The following is a 24842-nucleotide window of genomic DNA, read 5'->3' as shown; positions in this document are numbered from 1 at the left end:
TTATCCTGACTGTACATAATTAAATTATAACAGAGCAAAGCATACAGTGTTAACTTATACCTCCGGGGCGTAACTCCTCTATGAAGAGATTCTGCATGTGAATATGCAAATCTGTTTGTGAAGTTTTTGGGTCCAGAAGCCCTCTGAGCAACTTTGGTTATCTGCAGGTAAACAAGCTATCAGCTTTTAATTGATCTGCATATGACATCATGGGTTATTAGAGATTAGCCAAAATGTCACCTGGACCTAACACCTACAAATGATCTGTGTTTGTGTGGAGAAACGTTCAACTCGAGTTATAAAAGAAACTAGTCAGTGTTCGGGAAATGGAAGATGGTTTTGATATCCACCGTCTACTTCAGGAGAATATTGGACGCTGCCCTCTGAAGCAAATTCGTTCGGGGTCTGTGATCGTGTGTGATACCCAGGGAGGAAATTAAATCAAACCATTAAAAAAAAATCAGAGACAATTTTTCCACCTTATTTTGAACTTTTATTAAAAGTGGTGTTAAGTTTAATCTTCCTCTTCCTCCTCCTCTTCATCCTGGTTGATCTGGAAGTAGCGCAGCTCGTAGCTCTCCTTGGTGTTGGCCACGACCCTCAACCAGTCCCTGAGGTTGTTCTTTTTCAGATACTTCTTGGTCAGATATTTCAAGTACCTGAAAGAGAACAGAGGAGGAGAGTACATATACCTTTTAGTGTATAATATGCAATCAATTTTCACAATCTACTCAATTGGGAATCAGATAATTTTGACCTCAGATGCATTAAATCATGATTTTGTTTTTATATATTTGACACAAATAGCATACAGTATGTTACTATGTACACTAATAAGGTCTAGCTCACACTTCATTACATATGCATACATGACATATGCTTATCATATGTATAAATACTACAAAAGGACAACAAAAAAAAACAGGGTTTTTAGTTTTATAATGCGTACAAATATATTTGTATCACTGAGAAAGAACTACAACAGATGCATGCTGCCAAGACAACTTTGAAGTCCAGCTGAAAGTAGTGTTAAAATAATGTTATACATTTAAGACCAAGCTAAATGCATCTAGACTTATCTCCATTTATTCTTTCTGTTAAGCAATTTTTAATTTTGGTGAAAAAGGTTTTATATAAATAAAGTGTATAATATACATTACTAGTAGATACACTGGTACCAACATCCCACTGGTAATATGAAGTAGTCCATCTAAGAATCAAAATGGTTGCGTCACCCTCTGGTGGTGGTGTTTCTAACTCGATCATGTATCTGTACTCGTATGATCTTAAACCTGCTTTTCTGATGCCAAACTTAACTTTAAAACATGTCGCTACCTTGTCTTTTGTCCAAATAAGAAAGAAAATTACCAAAGACGTGACTTCAAAAACGGAATAAGTTCCCCGTACTATGAGTAATACTTAGACCACCAATCGGGTTCTATCAGAGGATGGGGGGGTTTCTGCTCAGTTTTCACAAATGAAAGAGAATTTATAGAAACCACAGAAAAACAAGCCATTTTGCCTCCTTGTCTGTTTGACAAGTTCATCAAGTAGTGCATGTGGATTGAGAAAACAGCTGAACACAGCTTTTTCAATTACATAATAAACCACAAATATTCACAGCCACATGTGTAGTCCAGAAGTGTGTAAGTCATTTTGGGCAGCATCACCATTGTTTATAATATAAAAAATGAGGCCGTGTTTGTTTGGTGTCTCATTGTTTTTGTCTGTTACATAACTTGTTGATGTGTCAATGATATTAAACAAATTACGTTCCAAAATACAGATTTTTTGTAGCTTTGCATTCTCCTCTCTCACGTACAAAAGTTGCACAAAATAGTTAAGAATTACAAACGTGACTGATAACAAAAACAATACTAGGTCAACTGATGAAACAGAACTGAGCTGCAGTAAATTCTGTACCTCTTAGAGAAGGGAACTTCAGAGTTCACAGCAATTTTGCTCTTGCTCCTCTCGATGGAAACCACACCACCACCAAGGTTTCCAGCTTTGCCGTTCACCTTAATGCGCTCCTGCAGGTACTGCTCCTGTAATCGCAAAGGAAACAAGTCACACACCGACAGCAGACATTGCCATGTAAACAGCGTTTTCAGACTACCTTAAACTGAATAAGTACTCAGAATAAAGCCTAGTGCCCACTAAACGATAATCGCAGGGGCGTTCATGACTGAATGTCACTCTGTGGCTTTTTTAAAAAAGCCCGCGGTTTTCCCTGATTACAGACATGCGCTGTGTAGAAGTTGGACGTAATGTTGATGTGAGTCACACTCAGACTATGCTCTGTGACGAGTGAACAGAAATAACGTGATTCCTAGAGTCTTTAAGAGTAGAATGGGAGGTAGAGCCTTCAGCTACTGGGCTCACTGTGGTAGTAGTGATATGATTGGACTTTGTACAGCTATGGATTTAAAGACTGGTGTTCATAAGGGTTGTTTCTGTTGACATTAAGACTACACTGGATTTGTGAAGTTTGATCATGATTAACTGACTGAAAATCATCTCCAATGACTCAGGAATGATCCCATCGATGTGACGGCTGAGGACTTGTGTCCGACAGCTGCTGCTCACTGATCAACAAGCTGTCACTCTGTGGGGCCTTCAACTCTGAGACCACTACCTCATTTAAGTGAATGGGAAGTGGCCTCTAACTTTTATCCCCCCCCCACCCTTTATTTCTGAACTGGTTTACTCACAAAGTTGGCAGCGTCCATGATGCCATCTTCAACCGGGTGAGTGCAGTCCAGAGTGAACTTCAGGATCTGCTTCTTCCTCTTTCCACCCTGCTTCTTGACCACCTGTCTTTTCTGGTGCGGGCGAAAAATTGCAAAAAAGGTGATTAAAACTCACAGAAACGACCATCACATCACGTGACTTCAAAAGAACACGTTAAAGAGCTCATAACTGTATCTGCCTGAATCTATTTCACCGAACACACTGTGCAGATAGACAAATGGAGAGCTATAGAGAGAGAGAGAAAGATAGAGAGGTAGATACACAGATAGATAGAGAGAGAGAGAGATAAACAGATAAATAGCTACACAAACAAGATGTACAGATAAAGAGATAGATGGACAGATACATCGACAGACTTCCTCTTCCCAGCCTGCTCCTCGACCACCTGTCTTTTCAGGAGCGAGTGAAACATGCAGGTTATTAAAACTCACAGAAACCACCATCACATCACGTGACTGCGAAAAACACAACGTAAATAACAACAATACTAAAAGAGAAGTGCTGACTGTGTATCTGGCCTGTGCACGTTTCACCCACAACACTTTGCGACATGCTGCACACGCTAACTGCTGCTAGCTAACGTTAGCACTGGGAGTTAGCCCAACGTGGTGCCCGTCGACAGAGCGAACAAATCGAAAGGACGCGATCGAAATGTCCCCGACACGCATGTCAAAGATCGCGGATTGAACAGACGGCCGCGGATGTGCAACGGAACCCGAAATACACCGTGTGTTCGCGGTTTATTCGACCGTGTCTCGACTCACCAGCGGGGCCATGGCTGACACGTTCAGCTAAAAGGAAGGGGGAAGGTTGCGCAGGAGGTTTAATACCGCGCCGCTACATCGATCGATCTCTCATCGAGTTATCCGGGATCGATTAGGAAGCGGCTCCGGGGTCAGGTACTCAAACTAGCTGAGTTTAACGCGATTTACAGGATACACGCGGTGATTTAGACGCAATTCTAATCAAATAAGAAAAACAACTGGTATCTCAGACAGTTTTAATAACTGAACACTATCTTTTCTAAATGTTGTTATTTTGTTCTGGCTAACTGCTGCTCAAACAATCAACCTGAGGCTAATTAAGCAAATTTAATTAACCACGTAAATTAACTTTTCTTTTAAGAGTCATGATTGTTTCTGTACGAATACAATCTAATAATGTGAGGGCCGTAGAGGCCTAATCTGAAACACGCACGATTTAAGGTTTTAAAGTAAAAACTAATTTTTAACTACGAGACATGTGAACAAAAAATAGAAATATCAAAAATCGATATAAATATACGAAATATAAATGAATGTTAACAACTATGTTTAGATGTGACAACAAGATAAATATATAGATAGACTGATAACACCATGACACATGATAATAATAGTACTAGCTTAGTAATACTACAGTAGCAGTAAAATAGCGATAAAATATGTATTTATGACTCGCATCACATTATATATTTTCAATGTCAGTAAACTAATGTGAAATTATTTGAAAGTAATCACTGTCAGTTATTTGCTCTTTAGTTACAATGGATAATTGTTCTATTGTTCTAAAGTAGTGAAATCAACGTCATTGTTTTTATGCATCACAACAATACGTTTGATTTATGTAGCACTTTGCCAACACACATCTCAAAGTGCTTAAAAATAATCCTTTATATGACAAGTTGAAAGCGTTCCTGATAAAGTATTACAGTAAGTACACGGCTGTAATCTCCACCCCCTTCCCTCCGTTTACTCTATGTACAAGACTTAATAAGAGTATGACATTAGTTACAAGACAACTGTATTTGCAGTAATAAAAAAAACTATGGGACAGCAATATTAAATGTCCCTCTTGCTCTCTGGCAACACTCGGGGGCTGGCATTAGGTGGGTGCTGTCAGCTGCCCGGCAGCGGGACCCCACCGTTCTACTACTGAAGAGTTTCCTCATTGCTGTCATTCCTGCTGGGGGGAGCTGATAGCACCACTGAAAGGTAAGACAGTGGCTCTCTGCTTACTCCAGATGAACAAACTGATTTTACACAAAGTTTTGTTAGCTGGGTGGAATTTCCAGTGTGGGTAATGTTTGTGATGTTGTTTTCTTGTGGATTATGTATCGTCACTGAAGGTCTTGACCACGTAACACTCATCTGAGAAGGTAAATGAAAAAGAAAGGTTCCTCTTGCTTATTTCAGTCAATATATGACTCTTGATCAAAGTGCTTCATGTCATGTCGGCTTAGCCTCTCATCTATTTTGACTGTAATTCAACACCATGCTAAGGATTCATTGTTTAGTGATGGGATGATGTGGCCTTTTAAAAAAACGTCAATCACTTGACACACACACTCACAGTCTTTAAATATTCACACACTGTGTTTACAGATGGCCGGAGGAATCTTCACCAGTTTGGATAATCAGTATAACGTGGACTGTACAAGCGTCCACCCCCTCATGTGTCACTTGTGTCACGAGCAGTACCAGTCCCCGTGTCTGCTGGACTGCTACCACATCTTCTGCGCCCGCTGCCTGCGAGGCCGGACCAGTGACAGCCGTCTCAGCTGCCCCCTCTGTGGGTAAGAAATATCACTGTGAGGTTGATGAGGAACCATTGAGGCTGCATGTAAATTATCAATCATGAAGAAGTCTTGAGTTCTGGACAATTTAAGCCTAAAAACATTTCCTCAAACTATGGTCTGATCATAAAGGTGGGCGACATGTTTCCACTTCTTTCCACTATTAAAAAATTAAGCTAAAATATCCCAGAAAGCAACACTGCACACATGGAGCCTTACATTGCGGATTAGTGATCAGGGGATGAAACCAATCACAGAAGCAAAGTTACCGAAAACATTAAACCATGAACATACTGTGCATTAGTGTGGTGAGAACTACCTAACATGACAGAAACCATATTTGATATATGTTATTCATTAACATGGAGGTTAATGGATTTATGACCTATATTGCAGCCAGCAAGGTGCTTTGGTTCTACATTTGGGGAGCTGCCATGTGTGTTTACATGCAGTCCATGATTCATAATAAGCTAAAGAAAAACTCAAGGTGTTGAACACAGTGTTTAGTCTGAGTCTTGATATCACACCTGAAATATGGAGGTCAAAGGTCAAGGATTGACTGTTTTTGCAGGAAGATTGGCGTCTCCCACAACTTGAATGGTATCATGATGAAATTAAGCGATTCACAGGTGATCTCAAATTGTTCAAACGTGACTAAACAGTTTAAAATCAGGGAGCAAAAATAATATTATTGCTCCTTGAAATCCCACACGGGGTCAAACTCTTCATGTACGAGGCCATGTTCTTCCTCAGGCCCCAGTTTTGTGCAGCGTTGCTCAAAGGGATTTGTTCCGTTTAAGGTGATTTGTAGATCTGTGTGGTTCAGATTTGGGGAGAATCCAATTGGTTTCGGAGAGAGTCAAGTCACTGTGTTTCTGCTCAGTGACCCTCTGCTGGTCTGGTGCGGGCAGCCGAGGACTGAGTGGCTCTAACAGCTGCAGGGTCATCCTGAGTCTCTGATTTAGCCCTTGGCCTCAACACCACTAAGACCGGTCACACAGCAAACAAAGCATTCTGACATTCGCCACCAGTGCCAGGAGCTTAGAGCAATCAAAAACAGTCACATGATACCAATCTATTTCATCCCCTATTAAGTAGGGACTCGTGATTTTACAGTCACCTTCAGGTCTGCAGTATTAACTGTCCCCCATCAAAACACATAGGGATGTAAAGAAATTCACCTCTAATGCAAGATGTTAAATCTGAAATATTTTCTGCTGCATCGGATTACATAAAAGCTGCTGAAAGGATTTCTAGGAAACTTGGTGGAAGGATGGGACAAAGAAAACACCCATTCAATTCCAGTGCCAATCCAGACTAAGGGGATTGGTCCTGTGGTTTTCTTTTTCTATCACAGTGAAATAGAGCACTTTCTCTCACAGATTTCTCGGTTAAATGTGGTTTCATATGCTGTTTTTTTAATCAAATATCATCCTTCTGCAATGGAGATTATGATTTCATGATCTGCATTGCTTTGTTGGCTTAGCTTTAAGGCTTGATTGAATTTAGGGGACTGTTAGTGGAGGTATGCGGCTCTTCTGAGTGTCGGAAGTCAGAGGTTTCAGACTGAGAACTGCTTAAACAAGACAAGAAGCTTCTGGATTCAGATTCTGCTAAAACAGAGATGTCTACTCAAAATACTGTTTCATCTGAGGATATATTTGATTCTTTTCCGCCTTCCTCAGGAAAGTTTAAGCTACATTTATAAACTAAATCATAAATTATTGAAACAAACTATGACTGAACCTCAGGCGACCTCCCCGTCTGCCTCACAGCTACTTCATGTTCACCTGTGTTGAGATTTTCTATATGGAAATAATCCAGTGGGCACAGAGCCGCTGAGTTCTGTAGTCTGGGGCTCGGGCTTCAGGGGCCTGTTGCCTGGCAGCTACTATTTCTACAGCCCCGCTAACAGCTGCTCTATCAAGAGCCGTGTAATCTCGGAATTCACTACTGTGCTATTAGTAGAACACAATAGATCCCTGTTGCTATGAAAACTAGATAAAACACACACAGTGGGGGAACGACAGTGGGTGTGTGCATCAGTACAGCTGAAACACAATAAGACAAACTGTTGTTTTTTTTTCAAGCAGTTTTTCCAAGTAGATAAAAACAAACACTCTTCCTCGAACTTCTTAAAAGTATAGATTTGAAACTTCTCTTTGGAAACTGATATCTTTGGGCACAGTTCAATTAAATAAGCAACCTGAGGACGCCACCCGTGAAAACTTAACTATTTGAATGTTTATTTTTAATCCACATGTTCAATCTCCACAAGAAATTTAGTACAAAGCATGAAAGCAAAAGGTACCAAAAGATAAATGGAGCAAAACAAACCTTTTATACTTAGAATTAAATCGGCTAAGGAAGTTTTATAATTGAAATATATCCATCACCTTATTTTTAAATGTACATGTTTGTAGCACCTTATTATATTTACAGTTCCACATCTTTTTTTGATATTTGTCCTCACCCTTGTTTTCCTAAACTTGACTTTTCCCCTGAGCTCATACAGGCTCTCTTGATTCATTGTTGGAAAGAATTGATAGTTAAAGCAGCCTGAGCTTTTATGTGCACCAACGCGCTAACAAACTTTCCCATGAATCCACAAAAAACACCCATTTTTTAGGAGCATTTGCCTAGTATGTGCAGTGAAATTAAAATTCTGGCTTTTCTGACGACTAATTATGCAGATTAGAGCAGAACATTTGTATTTAAATCGAAACGCAAACCTTATCTGCCGTCTTTTAACATCTGCCAAATCAAAGAGCAGAGCTAAAGTATGAATTAGATATTGCTTTATTTAGACGATCTCATGCTCGCAGGTGTATAAGAAGATTACTTTAGTCACACAGTGTGGGATCCACTGAAAGAAAAGAAGCCTTTTTAATCAGAGGTGAGGATAGTGCGCCATCTTCTGGGACGATACAACAATGCAAATAAACACCAAATTTATCAACAGCATCTGTGTTTTTGCACAAATTAGGTTACTGATGTGTTTTTATAATTATTTTCAAATACATGTGTATTCTGGTAACTTAGAATTCCCCTCAGTGATCAATATACTATTGAACACAACCTCTCGGCCCGTGATTAAATTAAACTTAAAATGTATGAAAAATAAGTAAGATGGAGTAGGATAATTACACAAGGTTTTTATCAAGACATTATCAATTAACGACTCTTTTAGTCCATTCAGCGAGAGCTGGAAGTTCACTTTTCTTTTTGGTACCCCTCTGTCTTCATGCCGTTCAGACCGAGATCTTCATTCTGCTCAAATGTGCGAGTGTACTTCTCAATCGTCATCTCAGGATCAGGATCAGGGGCGTACACGTTCTGCAGGTAGCTGTTCCCTGCTGGGTCGTCCAGGACCAGGTGGACGTCCATTTTCCCTGAGATAACCTCCTCAATCTTCTCTCCGAACTCTGCCAGCTTATGCATCCGGTCTGAAGCGACGCTGTCGCCGCAGATGAAGGGGTTTTTGGAGACGATGAGGTCCTTGATGTCTTTCAGCAGCCCCTCCAGGGTGGTGAACTTCCCGCCGAGAGCTGCCATCCCCAGCTCAAACTCCAGCTCCGGGATGAGGACATAGCACGTCTCCGACTTGAGCAAGTCTCGGGTCATGTCTGAGGGGTCGGTGATGTGCAGGGTGATCTTGGTGCCCTGCTCCTCCGTGGCACCACCCGACTTCACCTCATTGGTCCGGTGGCTGCAGCTGTCGCAGTTGGTGGCCATGATGATGACTTCCTTGAAGTGAGGGATCTGGACGAGCTTCATGTTGGTCGAGGCGGGCGCGTTGCATTCTGGGCAGTTGGTGTTGAAGACCAAAACCTCATTTCTCATGGTGTCCAGGTCGTTGCCTGCCGGCTCCTCTTCCAGGTCATCGTCGGCCCTGATTCCCAGCTGCATTTCCTGCTGCACCGTCCGCTTGAACAGGGTCACGATGAGGGCCTCGTCCCTCTGAGGGGCCCGCGGGTTCTCCACAAAACTGTTTCCGGACGGATCCTCGATCACCAGGGTGAATTCATTCTCAACGTCTTTCAACTTCATCAGCTTCTTGATGAACTCGTCTATCTTCTCGGCCACCTCGGGTTGAGTGGTCCGTCTGACAGCTTGGTCCTGCTCCAGCCCTGCGACCGCTCGATCCAGCAGCCCCTCAATGGTGGAGAGGGAGCCCTTCTGGGTGAACGGAGGGATTTCAAAATCCAGCTCAGGGATCCTGGTGGTGGCGGAGTCTGCTTTCACCACCTCCCGGTCCAGGTCCTGCTTTGTTTTGACCCTGAGGGTGTAACACACGCCCTGCTCCTGGATCCGGCCTGCGGACTGGATCTCGGTGTTGGACCAGCTGCAGTGCTCGCAGCTGAAGGAGCTGACGATGACCTCTTTAAAGAAGGGGATCCTGGTGAGCAGCAGACGGGTCATACCGTTCTCGTAGCAGTTCATACACAGACTCTCGATCTCAGAGGGCTGCCAGTCCTCGTCATCGGCGCTGATGTCCTTAAAGACGCTGCCACCTCGCACGTTCCCCTCGGAGATCACAGACATTCTCACACTTCGAGTGTTAATGTTTCCGTCCGGCGGATAATTTGCTCACCTGCGCTGAGGACTTGTCGCTCAGAGAGTGACTCTCGATCTAGAACTTTCCAGATGTCGGAGCGCCGAGCTTCAGCTACTGCGCACGTTTGATTAGATCGTGTTCTGTCGCAACTTCCGTGTTTTCTTCTTCGAGTGCAGGGGAGCGGCCTGGAAAGTTGCTGCTGCTGCCCCCTCTGCTTTGTCGGAGAACTGCGTAAAAATAAACAAGATTTAAGTTAGTTTCTCCCTCAGAAAGAGATCACACAGGGTTTTTAAATCATTAAAAAGTTACAATATCTAACATATTATACGATCACACAGGTTTTATTAAATCATTAAAAAGTTACAATATCTAACATATACGATCACACAGGGTTTTTAAATTAATAAAAAGTTACAATATCTAACATATTACACGATCACACAGGGTTTTAAATGATAAAACATGTATATCTACGTATAAACTTTTTTGTTTTGGTGTTTAATGTATTTTCCTCCTAGATTTTAGAAGGAAAAAAAAACAATAGTCCCTCTTCCCTGGATTGAGGGTGAATTAGTTGAGTGGCTCTCGGCTTATAAATACCTGGGAGTGGAACTTGACGATCAACAATTAATTTTTTGAGGAGTTTTCATTCATATAGTGACGTATATGTGTCCTTTGATGTTTCATGTTTCATAGACATCACCATTAATCATTTTTGCTTTAATTTCAAAGCCCTTTTAGATTTGTACTCTTGTGGAGGTTTTTCAGAATTGTGAGACAGATTTTCTTATACTTACATTTGCTCTTGGTTTTTGTAATAAATTCTTCTTGTGAAAATCTAATGTTTAGATTTTATTAAAAAATCCTTGGATTTATATTCAGATGCTTTGAGGCAATGTTGGTCGTGTAGAAAATTGTGTGTCTCAAACTTGAGGTATTTCACTTTCTTTAAAAACAATGATTGCACATTATTGTCTTATTTTATGTCTTTTTTTTCACATTTTGTTGTTGAGCAATATCTGATCACGGTGCAAAATTAGTATTACATGAAGTATTCACATCTTTCCCTTTCACCTCACTGTGTCAGAAAATGATTTACATGGAACATAAATCACTAGTTTAGTTTCTCTTACTGTCACAGATATCCATCCATCGTAAAAGGGAACAATGCCCTCCCACCAGAAGACCGTCTGCTCAAGTTTCTCGTTGACAACAATGCAGACACAGAGGAGACAGTCCCATGTGCCAACTGTGACCAGGAAAGTAACAAAAAGGTACTAAAACAATTTCTTATTGACGTAACGGCATCATAGACAGATAATCAAGGAACATATAGACAAGATACTTATGTTGTGTAAAAGCTTAAAGGGATAGTTCACTGAAAAATGAATGCACTCAGTATCTACTCACCATTATGCAGGGGTGAAGTGTTTGAGTCCACAAAAAACTTCCGGAGTCTCAGGGGACGTAATAAAACAACTGAAAAAACATGCCTCCATACTGCTTCTGTGTGTCCGCAGGTCCCGACATTCATATCCAACTCGAAACAAGGATCATTTCCACCAAGTGTTTGGCTTTATTATCCACTGATATCTTCCTATGAGGTGCATTCACAGACCATCCGACGTGCTAATGCCCATTAGCTTAGCCACTTCCGGTGGACCTTTAGGGGTTGAGAGAATTTTCATTTTTGGGTGAACTATCCCTTTTAACCGAGGAATTTTGGTGAGGCCCAGTAACAGAAAGGACATGAACGAAACATCAGGGTTATCAGATATCATACGAAGAGCACATGATGCTGTATTGTTTTATGTCTTAAGATATAAAAGAGCGATCAGAGAGAAAGATCCACATTTTGTATTTGTGTCTGTGTGTATGTAGCTGACACAGGCACACATGCACTTTGGAAACTTGCTGTTGTAACTCAAGATGTTAAAACCACTGTGTTGTGTAGAATTGTCTTGATGGGATTGCAGAGTGTCTCAAATTATTTTGGTGACATTTGATTATTTGTCAATCCTGAAAACCAATTTTATTTTGTTGTTTCTGCACAGGAAACAGGGCTGATGTACTTCTGTAACACTTGCAGCCAGCCACTGTGCGGAGACTGCAAGGAGCTGACTCACAAAGCCAGAATGTTTTCCCATCATGAGATTGTCACCTTGGCCAAACGCACTAAAGCCAAACACAGGAAGTGCTGTGAGTGTCACCTGTAATTTACTCCTGAAGAGTCACAGGCCAAGAAGGTTTTATTACACCAGCGGTAGAATGTTGCTCAGGAGAACTGTCGTCCCACCTGTTCCCTGCTTGAATGTCCTGGGCTACATGTTAATCATATTCTACCCAAGTGTCTTAGCTTTATATACATCTGGTTACTTAGATTTGGGCTGAAGTTAAAAAGGCATCTGTGTCTCCACAGCTCTCCACGAGGAGCCGTACATCCTCTTCTCAACAGAGAATAAGTCAATGCTTTGTATCAAGTGCTTCAGAGACATGCAAGTGTAAGTGAATCCACTACATACATCACTAATATAGTCCATCTCTCCTCTTCTCCTCCACCATCAAATTACTTGTCGTTTGTTTACCGCAGGGAGAGTCGGACTCACTGCATTGATATTGAAACAGCCTACATGCAGGGCTGTGAGATGTTGGACCAGGCTGTGCTGGTGAGAGAGTTCTGTCTCTTCATCTGACATCGTGCAATACAGCGAAGGGCAATTTGATTATAGTTTTTCAAAATAATACTTTAAGCATTTTACAATTAAATGGGGATAAATGCAAATTACTTTTTGGGAATTTCTATATGTGGGTTAGGATTAGAGACTAAATATTTAACAGCACCCCATAAAGATATAAAAATCTGCTAGATTCAGATATTGTTTTGAAATACACAAAATAAATAAAAGCCCTCTAAACGAATGGTTTCATGAATTAAAGCTCAATGTTAAAAAAGTGAAAGTAAAATCCTGCATCTGACCTATAATCTGGATCATCACCAAAAATCTGTTAACTTCTCATATCTGTGCTCCATTCCTTCACTCAGTGAATCGGTTTCATAGTTTTTGCATAATCCTGCTGACAAATAAACCAAAAAAACAGACTCGAGTGAAAACATAATCTCCTTGGTGGATGTGATTAAAGAGAATACATGAGAGAGCAAGCAGATGAAGATAACAAGAAAACATTTCAACCTAAATAAAAACATCCAATGTTGAAGGTGATCTGAATGGGTTCTAAGATGCAGGAGAAGCTGTAGTGAAGTTAGAACAGGTAGATTTTCAGTCTGATGACAAATTAATATGACTTAAGTTTCCCACAGTGACTGACACTCACAGTGAGCCGCCTCCCTCTCTCTCTCGCTCTGTAGGTGGTGAAGGAGCTGCAGACTTCAGCCCGGGAGGCGATCGTCCTGCTGAGATCAATGATAGGAGAAGTGTGTCTAAATGTGGAGGAAGAAGAGAACGCGATCTGCAGTCTCTTCAACAGTTTGCAGGTTGTATAGTGATCCTGATGTGGTAGATACAGTATATATGTCCCTTAAATATTAACTGACTCCAAACCACACGTTTATTTAAATCGACAGCTGGATTCCAGACAGAAAAACCTCTCAGAACAATCAATATTTAAATAAATATATGTACATATGTACTTAATATATAAATTCTGTCTATCTCCATTTATCTCTGTTGAATTCTGACCTCTTGATTTTCTCCCTGTGGAGAAACAGGTTGTTCACTTTACCATTTCAAACAGTGTCTGATGTTGCATTTGCATTTACATTTCGACTGCCCCTTGGTATTCCAGCTAGATTACCTGCTGTTTTAAGGTTGTTTGAGGATTCTGGTGTTCATTATATATAACTTACAAATCCATGAGTACATATTCCTCACCACAGAAACTTCAATTTCCTCCAAGAGGCAATATGTTACAAAGCACAAAAAAAAAAAAAACATCAAATGAACAAACAAACAAAGACGATCATCTGCAGCAGCCATCATGAATATCATCACAGTTAAAGCAGACAATTCATTATTAATTATTCCATATTCCCTCATCCACATCGTTCTCCAAACTCCACATCTGCTTATCCCTTAAAGGGATCAGCAGAATAGATAATGGGAATAAATACGTTTTAACTTTTTTCTCGCTGTGAGCTGCTCCTCCAATTCTTTTCTTCATTGCTTTATGGGAGAAAAGCATGCATCTATATCAGCCACAAAGAGTGTGCATTTATAAGTTATTATTATTATTGTTATATTGTCTACTGGGAATACACACAACCCCCTAAACCACTCACTAGAATCTATTTGTCGTGTTTAAGAGGCACATGGCTCAGTCTGGCTACAGTGGGGAGTTCAGTTGCTCTTTTTACCAGCATTAGCACAGTTTGGCCACTGGATGTCTCTGGTAACCTTCCTCCGAGGGACTTTCTACAGAGAAAACAATCCAACAGAGAGCAAACACCACAATGTGGAATTCACACCTACTTTTTTCCACTATCTTGAAAACTCTTAAGGTGTTACGAAGTCAAGGCCGCTTTCACAGCGGTGTCAGGAATAAAAGAGGCTGTTTTCTCTGTTTCTCTTCTGACAGGAAAAACTAGCAGAGAGGAAGAAGATTCTGCTAAGAGCGGCTCAGAGGTAAAATTAAATATATCAAGATTTACACTTCCTCTGTGAAAATGTGCTTTTTTGTTGCCACGGATCTCAATATTTACTCAATTGAATGCTTTTATGCTGCTGTCACCGGGACACTTCAAACACTTTCCTTTTTCATTAATGTGCTGCATTGTGCTCAAAGTGATGAATAGCTGCTCCCTGCTTCTCCCTGAAATAATCCTGCTGTCCAACAAACACCTTTTCTTTGGCGATTTTCATTTGAACAAAGTGTGACGCTGAATTAAAAACACTTGAGGGGGATCAAAGTTTTCCAGTTTGTACCTGGGTCCTGTGAACGAAAATGAAGTCAAATGAAAAGAACTGGTAATTATGGACTTATCTTATGTCACAAGTCAACAGCAGCTACCTGGATGCATATGAGCAGATTTTGCACCAACCAGTCAAACGACACAGCACTGAGATCAGATTTCAGCCACAAGACTGTAAAGTGATAAATAATAAAGAAATGACTTTACATTGACGGCCTCACAAACCTTTAATTTAATGCTAAAATAATTAAATAAAATCTTCAACATCCCTTGAGGGATAATTAAAGTTTGATTTAATGTCATCCACCATTTGCAACTAATTAGTCATTAAGATCAAATTATTGCACATCAGTTACATTTCATGGAAGATTAATGAGGAACCAGTGTGAGATATATGCTATTTTAATATTTTAATAATTCATTGCAGTGAAGTTAGTTTAAGGTTGGACATTCACAGGGCTTCCACTTAGGGAGCATCAATAAATTCCTATTTCAATCATGTGCTTTTATTACTTTTCATGTAAAATATCAGAAGCACTAAAATCTACTTAAAAGAGCTACGTCCAGGTTGTGTATGGCAGAGTCAAAAATATATATTCTCAAATAGATTCACAGGTACTGGCAGGAGTATAAAAGTTAAATAAACGCAGGCTGCTCTACCAGGTGAGAACAGAAGTATGTTTGTTTCAAGAGAAATCAGAAGTTGCAATGATTTAAAATTGAAATCAGCTTACATGAATCCCAATCAGCTGATTTGGAGTCAGCTGGTTTTAGAAGCTATTAAAAATAGCAATGCTGTTATGGCCTTTCAAGTTTATTGACGGTCCCTAAGTGAAAGCCCAGTGCTCCAGAATGAGAGTTTGTCAAATAACCAGCTTAAATCTAACTTCACTGCGGTTGTTTAATCATGGGTTCTACAGTTTATATTCAATTCAATTCTATTTTATTTGTATCGCGCCAAATCATAATATACATTATCTCAAGGCACTTTACATAGAAGGTATGTATATACATGAGGCTCCCATTTCCAGACGACTACAATCTCAACGAGAACCATTTATGAGCACTTTACTTTTTCAGTGTGCGTTCCATGTATACGTGTGCACGATTGAATCAGAACAATTTAGTGCATGTGAGTGAGTGAGTGTATCGAGTTGCACTCTGTGGGGATCTCTAATGAGATTTTTTTTGTGCCCATGGTTCTCCATCTCTCACTCGATGCCTGGAAGTCGTCCAGTGGCTGGGTTCCCGGAAGGGTTTTAAGGGCTATTTATGTCGGGCTCTGTGTGTCCGGCCCTGTGTCTCTCTGCTTATGTGTTTGTTACGGGAGAAGACGGATAGATTAGCTCCTGGAAATATGGAGTAGTAGGTTGTTTGCAGCTGCACCTCCTGAACTGAATCCCCTGTGTAGTCGGACACGCGTGGAACTGAAGGTGTAGCGTTACATGTTCACATGATTTGTGTATGTGTTTGCAGTCAACACGAGGAGAAGGAGAAAGCACTGAAGGAACAACTGTCACACCTGACTGCGCTTTTACCAACCCTCCAGGTAGAGACACGTAAAGACCTTATAATAAACTGGAATGGCACCAAGTAGAGTGCAAACGTCCCCCAAGGCTCAACCGTCGCCTTAAATTCAATCCAGCTGCACCAAATTTCATTGAAAATGAAAAATTCCTGGATTGAATGTGTTTATAGTGTATTTTATAATCGTATCATATATTTTCTATATGTAAAAGAGAAAAGTCGTGGGGTATTATTGGTAATGGTCTGTTTTTATAAGGCGCTTTACAGTTTCACCCTTTTCACACACACATTCATACAGTACATCTATGGGAAGTCATTTTTTCTACGAGGGGACATTTTGGGGTTCGGTATCTTGCCCACGTACACTTCGGTAGAATGGGAAAGACTGGGATCAAACTCCCGAGGGTCAAGAATACAGATGATTATATTAGTCCACACGTTAATTGCATTGGGGCCCTCCAGGTCCCTTTTGCCTGGGGCCCTTAAAGTCCTTTGAAATGCCCCTGAGCATAATGTAGCATGTGTAGCATAAAATTGAAAAAACGTAAAGCAAAGTGAAGTAAAGCAGTAAAGTATCTCAGAACTGTAATAGAGTAAGTGCATTTAGTTACTTTCCCCTACTTCTATTCTTTGTGTAGTTGTTTGTGGGGTGAATTTAATTAGATTTGATATCAGTGTGAATCCATCATGGGAGTTATTGAGTTATTGTTTGAAATCTAACTGTTAATCTGTTCAGGTTCATCTCGTCACGTGTTCGGCTTTCCTCAGCTCGGCCAACAGGTTTGAGTTTTTGGACATGGGCTACGTAAGTACAGCAGAAAGTTTAGGATCACAAAACAAGAATTTAAAAAAGAAGTTTATTATTATATCTTAAGTATTTTTAAAACTCTCACACGATCGCTGCACAATAAATGCAGCACAAAAATTCTAATTGACGGAATATTGTCACCAAACATAAATCAATTTAAGTGTTGATTTACTGCGAATCATTATACAGAAGAGAAAGCGTTTGTTCCGGAGACGTTTGTTGACTGTGGCGGAGAGAGAAGATTACATATCAGCTGGAGTGAATTGGTCTTTAAATGGAGTCTGTCAGTCACGTGTCAGGGAGGTGAGGCGGGTCACTGAATCACATCCGCGTGTTCTTGCTTACACAGCAACTAATGGAGCGGCTGAAGAGGATCGTGAAACTCCCTCATCGACTGAAGCCGGTTCAGAGCAGCAAAGTGAGTGTCCGCGCAGAGCTGGAGGAGGTTACACTCAGATTAGGACCCACAGAGGTCGCCTGATTAGTTGTCTCACTAGTTCACATTGGTGTTTCACCAGATTTTCATCTCTGAGGCCCGAAAGCCCAGAACCATGTTTTTTTTCTAATTGGAGTTTTATTTATTCATTCAAATTTCTTATATGGCTGTTGTGATGAGGTTATTTTTTATTAATATATTGTTGTTATTTAATTTAGGAATGGGCACGAATCGGTCATTTGTCTTTTATTTTCCTCATTTCTATAGTTTAATTGCTGTTTGATTTGCAAAGCTTAAAACACAATGAGAGATGCTGCAGTGGAAAATAATTCCACTGACTTCGCTGTATGGTCTAACCCTTGATAAATGATTCTGAGATGTAAGTGCATATTTTCCAACTGTTTTCATAGAAGACTTAATGACTTGATCTTTGTCTTCTGATCTCTTGATTTCTGATCTTCCTCCAGATCAACACAGACTACAGAAGCGAGTTCGCCCGCTGTCTGGAGCCCTTGCTGCTGCTGGGACAGCGCTGCCCTCCCTCTGTCGCTGGATCTACAAGTGTTGCAACAAGGTGAGATGAGTATATCATTAATGCGGTGACTAATTCATTCTTTCCTCCTGTGATGTGCCCGGATATCACCACGGCATCCTCTGGATTCTTCCAAGGAATTAGAACAGTCCGGGCAGAACATTTCACACTTGTTTGACATCCAAACGCTAGATCCCCCCCCCCAAATGGTTTAGAACTACAGATGGCAGACAGCGATGAGTGCAGTGAGAGGAGAGGAGGCGCCATGCTGAGTCCCACTATGGCAGTTATCCTGTCTGTCAGTCTGTCTGTACGCTCTGTACGCTGGCATGGTTACGTAAGTCACCTTGTTGCACCGCGGCTGGGAAGGAAGCAGTTGTTCCTGTTTTAGAAAGCCGCCGTCCAGCCGCGGTCAGACAGTAGCACAGACGATATTACAGAGATGGGAAGATAAGTGCAGTGGTACAGATCTTGGATTGAGATGTTTTCTGTTTGACGTCTTAAAGAGAAGTTATATTGAAATCTTCAAACACTGATCTTTTCACTCCATGAAGTCCTTTAACAGTTGAGTTAAAGCGTGAGGAAATATTTACGTTACAACCTATCAGAATAAAGGTTTTACATCCCTCCACGTACACCCACCTCCCTTGACCAGTATTTTTTCCACATCATCACCCACTAGTGTCAGCATACTGACAACTCTCCTTTCCAACTTGTTTAGTGCTCTGCCAGTGCCAGTGCAAGACGCAGAGAGGGCAGGAATTGGTGGCTGGCGGGCTGGCACTATTTTTATCGTAATTTCACAGAACTCTCTGGGATGCGTCTGGAGCGGTTATGGGCCGCTGTGTTCCAGGCCGCTGATGTCACGGCTTTAGCGCGGGCAAAGACTTTAATTGGCGTCACTGGTGGGAGGACAGAGGCTGGGTGACAGATGGTGACGTGTGTGTAGCAGCAGAACGAGAGGAATACTCGTTGTAGACAGGTCTTCTGTTGCATCAACATTAGAGAAGGAAGAAGAAAGAGGCTACCACAGGTGAGTGGATGTGTATTTTATTATTTTTACATGTTTGCAGACTTTTCTCTTATCTCATGTGCAGTTTGCACCTTCAATGAATTTAGCTTTTCCAGTGGCATGTCTTGAGATATTTCTGATTGAGATAAAGGTTCGAGGAAATGTGTTTCATGACTGTGAGGTTGGTTTTATACTCTTTTCAGGTAAATTTCACCCACACGGTGTGTAGTCTGTTATTGGGCTCAACTGAACGTCTTGTAGTGTCTGATTCACACTAACTCGCCGTCTGAAAGCCTCCTCTTTACCACTTATCAGCCGTTAATGCAGGATGCAAAGCGGGCAGCGTTTGGTGGATGGCCAGCTGGCTGACTGCAATTTTATCACAATTTCACAGAAAAGAAGTTGTGCCGGCTCCTTCATGCGGCTGATGCTGCTGCTTAAATTGACTGTGCAGGGACACAGAGGACAAAATTCATAAATTATATGGAGATGGATGTTTTCACGACTCGACTGTTGGAAAATAGATACAGGGCTGTTTGGGACTGGTTCTATAAGAATCCACATAAATGCAAGTTTATCTAAAAGGCTGGTTTTGTGTTAGATACACACTTCAACACGCTTCTTGAAGGTGACAGTGGAGATGTGATCCGACACGTGGAGTAAGAATCGAGTATTTACTGTTTTCAAATTGTATATTTACTTTTATTTCAAATCTGATTTCTTTGAGATGAAGTGTAGTTTAAACTTATTGGACAGAGAATCTGCAGGTCCCTCACCAATGAGGTTTGCATTGGTTGGATTTAAAGTGAAATAGTAAAGTTTGGAAACTTTATTATGGAGAGATGGAAGCTACCATTGAGGTTGAGCTTGGCAGAAACACGTAGCTGAAGAGCAGATGGTGCATCAACATTATTTTTGTTGAGAAAATGTCTTTAAAACTAATGAAAGTAAGCATGATTGATTTTCTGTGGCTGAGGAGCAGAGCGGTCATCCTCCAAGGTCGACAGTTCGATCCCCAGTCTTCCCCATCTGTGTGCCGAAGTGTCCTTGGGCAAGATGCTGAACCCTGCATTGCCACTCATGGAACAAAAAAAGTGCTGCTAATAGATGCACTGTATGAATGTGTGTGTGAATGGCAAACTGTGCTGTAAAGTGCTTTGAGGGGTCATCAAGACTAGAAAAGCACAATAAAAAATACAAACCATTTATCATGATTTAGAAGTAGTTAAAGGTAACATGTGACATCAGTAAGAAAAACCTGGGATCTGTTTTTTGCAGACTGAGCATAATCCCCACTGACAGCAGCAACAGAGAATAAGCTCAAAACAATATGAAGATCACACTGTAGGATCCCAGTGTTTTGATAGGTGCATGGAGCAGAGCTGTTTGTATATAATCTTTGTAGCCTTAGCAGAGCTGAGAGTAGAATTTTAATGCCAGCGATAGTTTTATTGACCAGTGTGGTCAATAATGGGATTACATTTATTTAACATGAAGCTTTAATCCTCCTGTGGTTTAACAGACAGAGCTCAGCTCCAGGTTATATTGAGCTGACGGCAAAACAAAGATCAGAAAATGTTCCAAGCACAGAATGTAAGAAAAAAAGCCAGGTTTGATTCTTTTGTTTCCTGCTCACCTCAGGCTCCAGTCCCCTCTCTCCATGTCCTGCCGCTCCCCGTCTCTCAGTGAGATGCCTCTGGGCTCGGTGTTGGGGCGAAGGCCAACATCTCATCGCAACATCTGCACCAAGGTCCTCCTGGCCGAGGGGAGGGAAACGCCTTTCACCGAGCACTGCCGCAACTATGAGAACACCTACAGGGTGAGTTAAATGTCTGTCATTTTCCTCTGGATGTTCATCTTTAACCTGTCAAGGTTCTCAAAGTCACCTGGCATCTGTACAGGGGTTAAAATCTCTGAAACACCTTTAACATTATGTCTTATGTGGTACGAATGTGTGCATGTTTACAGACTCTCCAGACGGAGATCCAGAATCTGAAGGACCAGGTCCAGGAGCTGCACCGTGACCTGACCAAGCATCACTCCGTCATTAACACAGATATAATGGGCGAGGTCCTGGACAGGTCGCTGCACATCGACAGCCAGATCGCTGCCCAGTACTCCACTGTGGAAACTGTGAGAGTCATGTTCGAAGAGGTGCGTCAGGTGGAGCCTCCGTGCTTTGACCTCTGCTGTGTTCCTGCCTCCAACAGACAAAAAAAAGTTTCTAGAGTTCTCCAAGCTTCATACTAACAAGTTAGTTTTGCTTACCGCTATAAATGCAGGTTGCTGACAGTGCAGAGAGAAACAAGGACAAAGTAGTAAATGTCAAAGTATCCCATGAGTCGACTGACTGCAGTTCATCTGTTTTATTTCATGAGCTTATTCGTGTTTTCTTCTCAGATCTGGGAGGAAACCTTTCAGCGGGTCACTAATGAGCAGGAGATCTATGAAGGTTTGTCTTCAGCAGCGACAACAATAAAAACAACCAATTGTGTCTCATTCTGATGTTTAAATATGATTTTCTTTGTGTGCTGACTCCAGCTCAGCTGCTCGACCTGATGCAGCTGAAGCAGGAGAACTTCTACTTAACCACCATCGCCAGACAGATCAGCCCCTACATCTTATCCATCGCCAAGGTCAAAGAGAGGCTGGAGCCCAGGTGCTGTATTCACAGGATGTTTGTCCGTCTGCCTTTTACTTTATGTATTAAAAATCTGTATCTAAGTATTACGCTGAGAAAATATTTGTGACCTGTCTTCGAATACTGAGAGAGTGATTAAAACATTGTTGGGTTTATTATTTTACTTGAGTTTGTGGACTAGAAGAAAAAGACTGAATAACATCAGACTTGTTTTTAACAGCTCTAAGAAAATGACATAGTTCAAAATGTTTTTTCTAGGTTTCAGGAGCCTAAGGAGCACCATGACGACCGCACTGAAACGATGCTGAAAATCTATGAAGACAGCTCGATAACCAAGGAAAGTCACAACAGGTATAAATACATGCTGACTGAAAGTGTAAACTCGTGCCCAGTCTCAGACAGAATAAATAGTTATAAGGATTTTGTTTGTTGTGTGATCTGGGCCGGACTGAAAACTCCCTCACTTTTAATGAGAGGGAGGAAGAAGTTCTGAAAACAGCTGCAGCAACAACACCTCCACCATTAAAATGAATTGTGAATTATTCCCGGGGGAAATTGGTGAAATCGAAAAAACTTGCAAAAGCTTTGCAACGTAAAAAGAAATCCTGCATCCACACCAAAATATAATGATCCTTCGTTCCACCACATTTATTCAGTAGTAGGTGAAAACATAACCTCTTGGAAGAGGTGATAATAACTATGCTGCGTTTTAAATCATTATTATGTCAATGATAAAATCCTTCAATCACTCAGGAAGATTTGGGATAATGACAGTAAGACCCCAGATGTCTCATCTACCAGTCGGCCTCTGTGTTGACGCTGCTCCTCGTCTATTCTCGTCGACAGTGACGACCAGACGTGCGTCGCAGACCAAGACAGAGACACGAACCCCCGTCCGCTGATCCTCGAATTGGGGGAGGGCTCCGTCAAGCCCGATCATCCAGGCCGGCAGAGGGGCGCCACGGAGACGCCCGGCCACAATGAGATGCCTTCATAAACACTGTGTCATCTGATTTCTCACCCTCTCTCTCCCTCTCCTCTCCCCGGCCCCTGTGGAGCAGCGGACCTTAATTCATCTGTAACGGAACCAGGATGCTATGCGACTTCTTCGGCCGTCCAGATACTGTACTGTCAGCGGCTCCAAAGTGACGCCAACCGACCGTACACACGTGGAGGTCGAAGAGTCACAGCCGTCTAAAGGAAAGCCTCCTTGTTCAGAGCGGGCGAAGATAACAATATCGTATGCGTTGGCTTTATTTAAAAACCATGGACGGCTGTAATGAGAGAATAATCTTACTTCTCCAGACTGTTTGTGTTTTGACTGTTAAAATGATAAGTGAGCTGAAGGTGTGACCGATCGCTACGTTTTGTCTTTTTATCTCCAGTGTGTGTAGAATTGCTTTTTGCAGTATCTCTTCTTTACATAAAAGGTTTTTTTTCTGCCGACTGAAGCCTCATGATGAACGACCGATTCCCTGCAGTTGAACAGGTGTAATGGCACAGATGGAGCAACGCAGCGATGATGCGTTTGTCATTCCGGGTGTGGGCAGAGGGTCACATATTGATTTGTTCCGTGTGTATCATCTCATGCATTTAGTCTCCTGCAAAATGAGGCAGGAAAGTGAGTTTTTATTTCACCGCACTTTCTACATCTTCATGCAAAAGAGGTTTTTCGGACGTTACAGCCTTCACCTCGAAACTCCTATTTTTTTTTAGACCCAGCACTCGTGGTCAATATCCCAGCAAGGAGCAAGGAGCTGCTGCAGGAGATATATTCCTCTTGGTTTGCCTCTTAAATCGACTGCAGCATGCTTTAAGGCGTTTGCCCTGCAGGACATCAGCAGGTAGCTCTCTCACTTCCCCTCTCGTTTCTCCCCTTCAGGTTATTCTTAATTAATCTTGTTAGTTTTTAAATAGAAGCAGGGGGGTGGGGGGGCATGAGGGTGTTTACCGTACCACTGAGAGATCTCCAAATGAAATGAGTTCTGTCTTTTTTTTTTGTAATAGTAGGGCTTTTTTAATTCTTCCAAAAAAAAAAAAACATCTTCGAGAAACACACAGGAGCGTTTCAAGGTGAAACCCCCCCCCCCCCCCCCCCCCCACACACACACACACTGCTACAGCACAGAGACAGTGACGGCCCCTATTCTCAGCGCAGGTAAGGATAAAAACGAGGAGGTAGACTGATGGTTTCAGAAAACACAAGGGGAAGGTTATTTACATTACGCTCCCGGAGTTAAAGTGTGCTCGTTCGGAGCTGCTGCTTCTGCTTTACGGGAAATATCGGGGTCACGACGGCCTTAAGGAACTGTCGCGCTCTGCAGAGGAGTCAGAGGTGCAGATTCATTAAAAATACATTTGTGACAGCAGAGTAACAAATGGCTGTGCCTGTGCTTTGGTCCTGTACACTGTCCCCATGGTCATTCATCATCTGCACTCATAGAACCACCAGGACCATGTTCACTGTTGATTATTCTCTCTCTCTGCTGGGCTCCTTCACCGACTGCTGGAGGGAGAGTAAAACTCTGAAGGTAGTTACACTGCAAGACAATAAAACTGCTATTTTTGAGTCCTGGCACATTTAGTTCATGAACTGATGCCACACTCGTGCAGATATTTGCCAAAATGAACTTCTTCCTCTGCATTTCAGCCTCTCAGAGAACTTTACAAACTATTTGCTTTTCAAAAATTCTCACATCTGAGTATACGTGTTAAACTGAGTGTTCTGGAAAAGATGTCACATTTTATTCCGCACATGCTGCAGAGACACCAGACACAACAACAATGGCAGCTCTATACCGGTTTCTCTACATGGTTGATTATCACTGATAGGCCTAAGTACAAAATCACAGCTACATTTAGCATCTCTGCACAATTAAGTGTTTGTCTCACTATTACTTGGATCTCTAGTATTTGACAGAAAGTTGAGGTAGATTTTATCGCCTCCTACTGGCCCGGCATGCTCGTTTGTGCATTTGTAGTCATTTTTGTGTTTGCATCTGGACGGACACATTTCGTAAAAACCAAGGTTGGAGATTTCTTAAAAATCAGTGGGAAAAATATCCAAAAACTATCTGCACCAGGGGTGGATCC

General features: G+C 41.6%; 3 protein-coding genes across 7 annotated transcripts; 1 reads left to right on the top strand and 2 right to left on the bottom strand.

Annotated features, from left to right (window-relative positions):
* Nucleotides 1–470: 470 nt before the first annotated feature.
* On the bottom strand, nt 471–3649 carry rpl22 (ribosomal protein L22). Its single transcript, XM_020096512.2, has 4 exons — nt 3519–3649; nt 2715–2825; nt 1924–2048; nt 471–659 (listed from the first exon to the last, which is right to left on the bottom strand). The coding sequence occupies exons 1-4, from the start codon at nt 3528–3530 to the stop codon at nt 515–517; spliced, it is 393 nt and encodes a 130-aa protein (XP_019952071.1). The 5' UTR covers nt 3531–3649; the 3' UTR covers nt 471–514.
* Nucleotides 3650–4603: 954 nt separating this feature from the next.
* On the top strand, nt 4604–24118 carry rnf207a (ring finger protein 207a). Of its 5 annotated transcripts, XM_069532206.1 has the most exons (20): nt 4604–4727; nt 4862–4891; nt 5118–5308; nt 11008–11140; nt 11387–11470; nt 11921–12065; nt 12286–12367; nt 12457–12532; nt 13234–13359; nt 14460–14506; nt 16270–16342; nt 17057–17125; nt 17478–17546; nt 18032–18138; nt 20750–20927; nt 21077–21262; nt 21509–21560; nt 21650–21767; nt 22008–22100; nt 22596–24118. In XM_069532206.1, the coding sequence occupies exons 3-20, from the start codon at nt 5118–5120 to the stop codon at nt 22744–22746; spliced, it is 1980 nt and encodes a 659-aa protein (XP_069388307.1). In that variant the 5' UTR covers nt 4604–4727; nt 4862–4891; the 3' UTR covers nt 22747–24118. The 5 variants fall into 5 exon arrangements, with proteins under 5 accessions (XP_069388307.1, XP_019952375.2, XP_069388308.1 ...); XM_020096816.2 differs by lacking the exon at nt 11387–11470; XM_069532207.1 differs by lacking the exon at nt 4862–4891 and having other exon boundaries at nt 4611–4727.
* zpr1 (ZPR1 zinc finger) lies at nt 7531–10114 on the bottom strand. Its single transcript, XM_020096818.2, has one exon. The coding sequence runs from the start codon at nt 9851–9853 to the stop codon at nt 8522–8524; it is 1332 nt and encodes a 443-aa protein (XP_019952377.2). The 5' UTR covers nt 9854–10114; the 3' UTR covers nt 7531–8521.
* Nucleotides 24119–24842: the final 724 nt, after the last annotated feature.

Source organism: Paralichthys olivaceus, chromosome 2 (genome assembly GCF_024713975.1).
Source record: "Paralichthys olivaceus isolate ysfri-2021 chromosome 2, ASM2471397v2, whole genome shotgun sequence".
Lineage (NCBI taxonomy): Eukaryota > Metazoa > Chordata > Actinopteri > Pleuronectiformes > Paralichthyidae > Paralichthys > Paralichthys olivaceus.
This window is presented reverse-complemented; position numbering and strand designations above follow the sequence as displayed.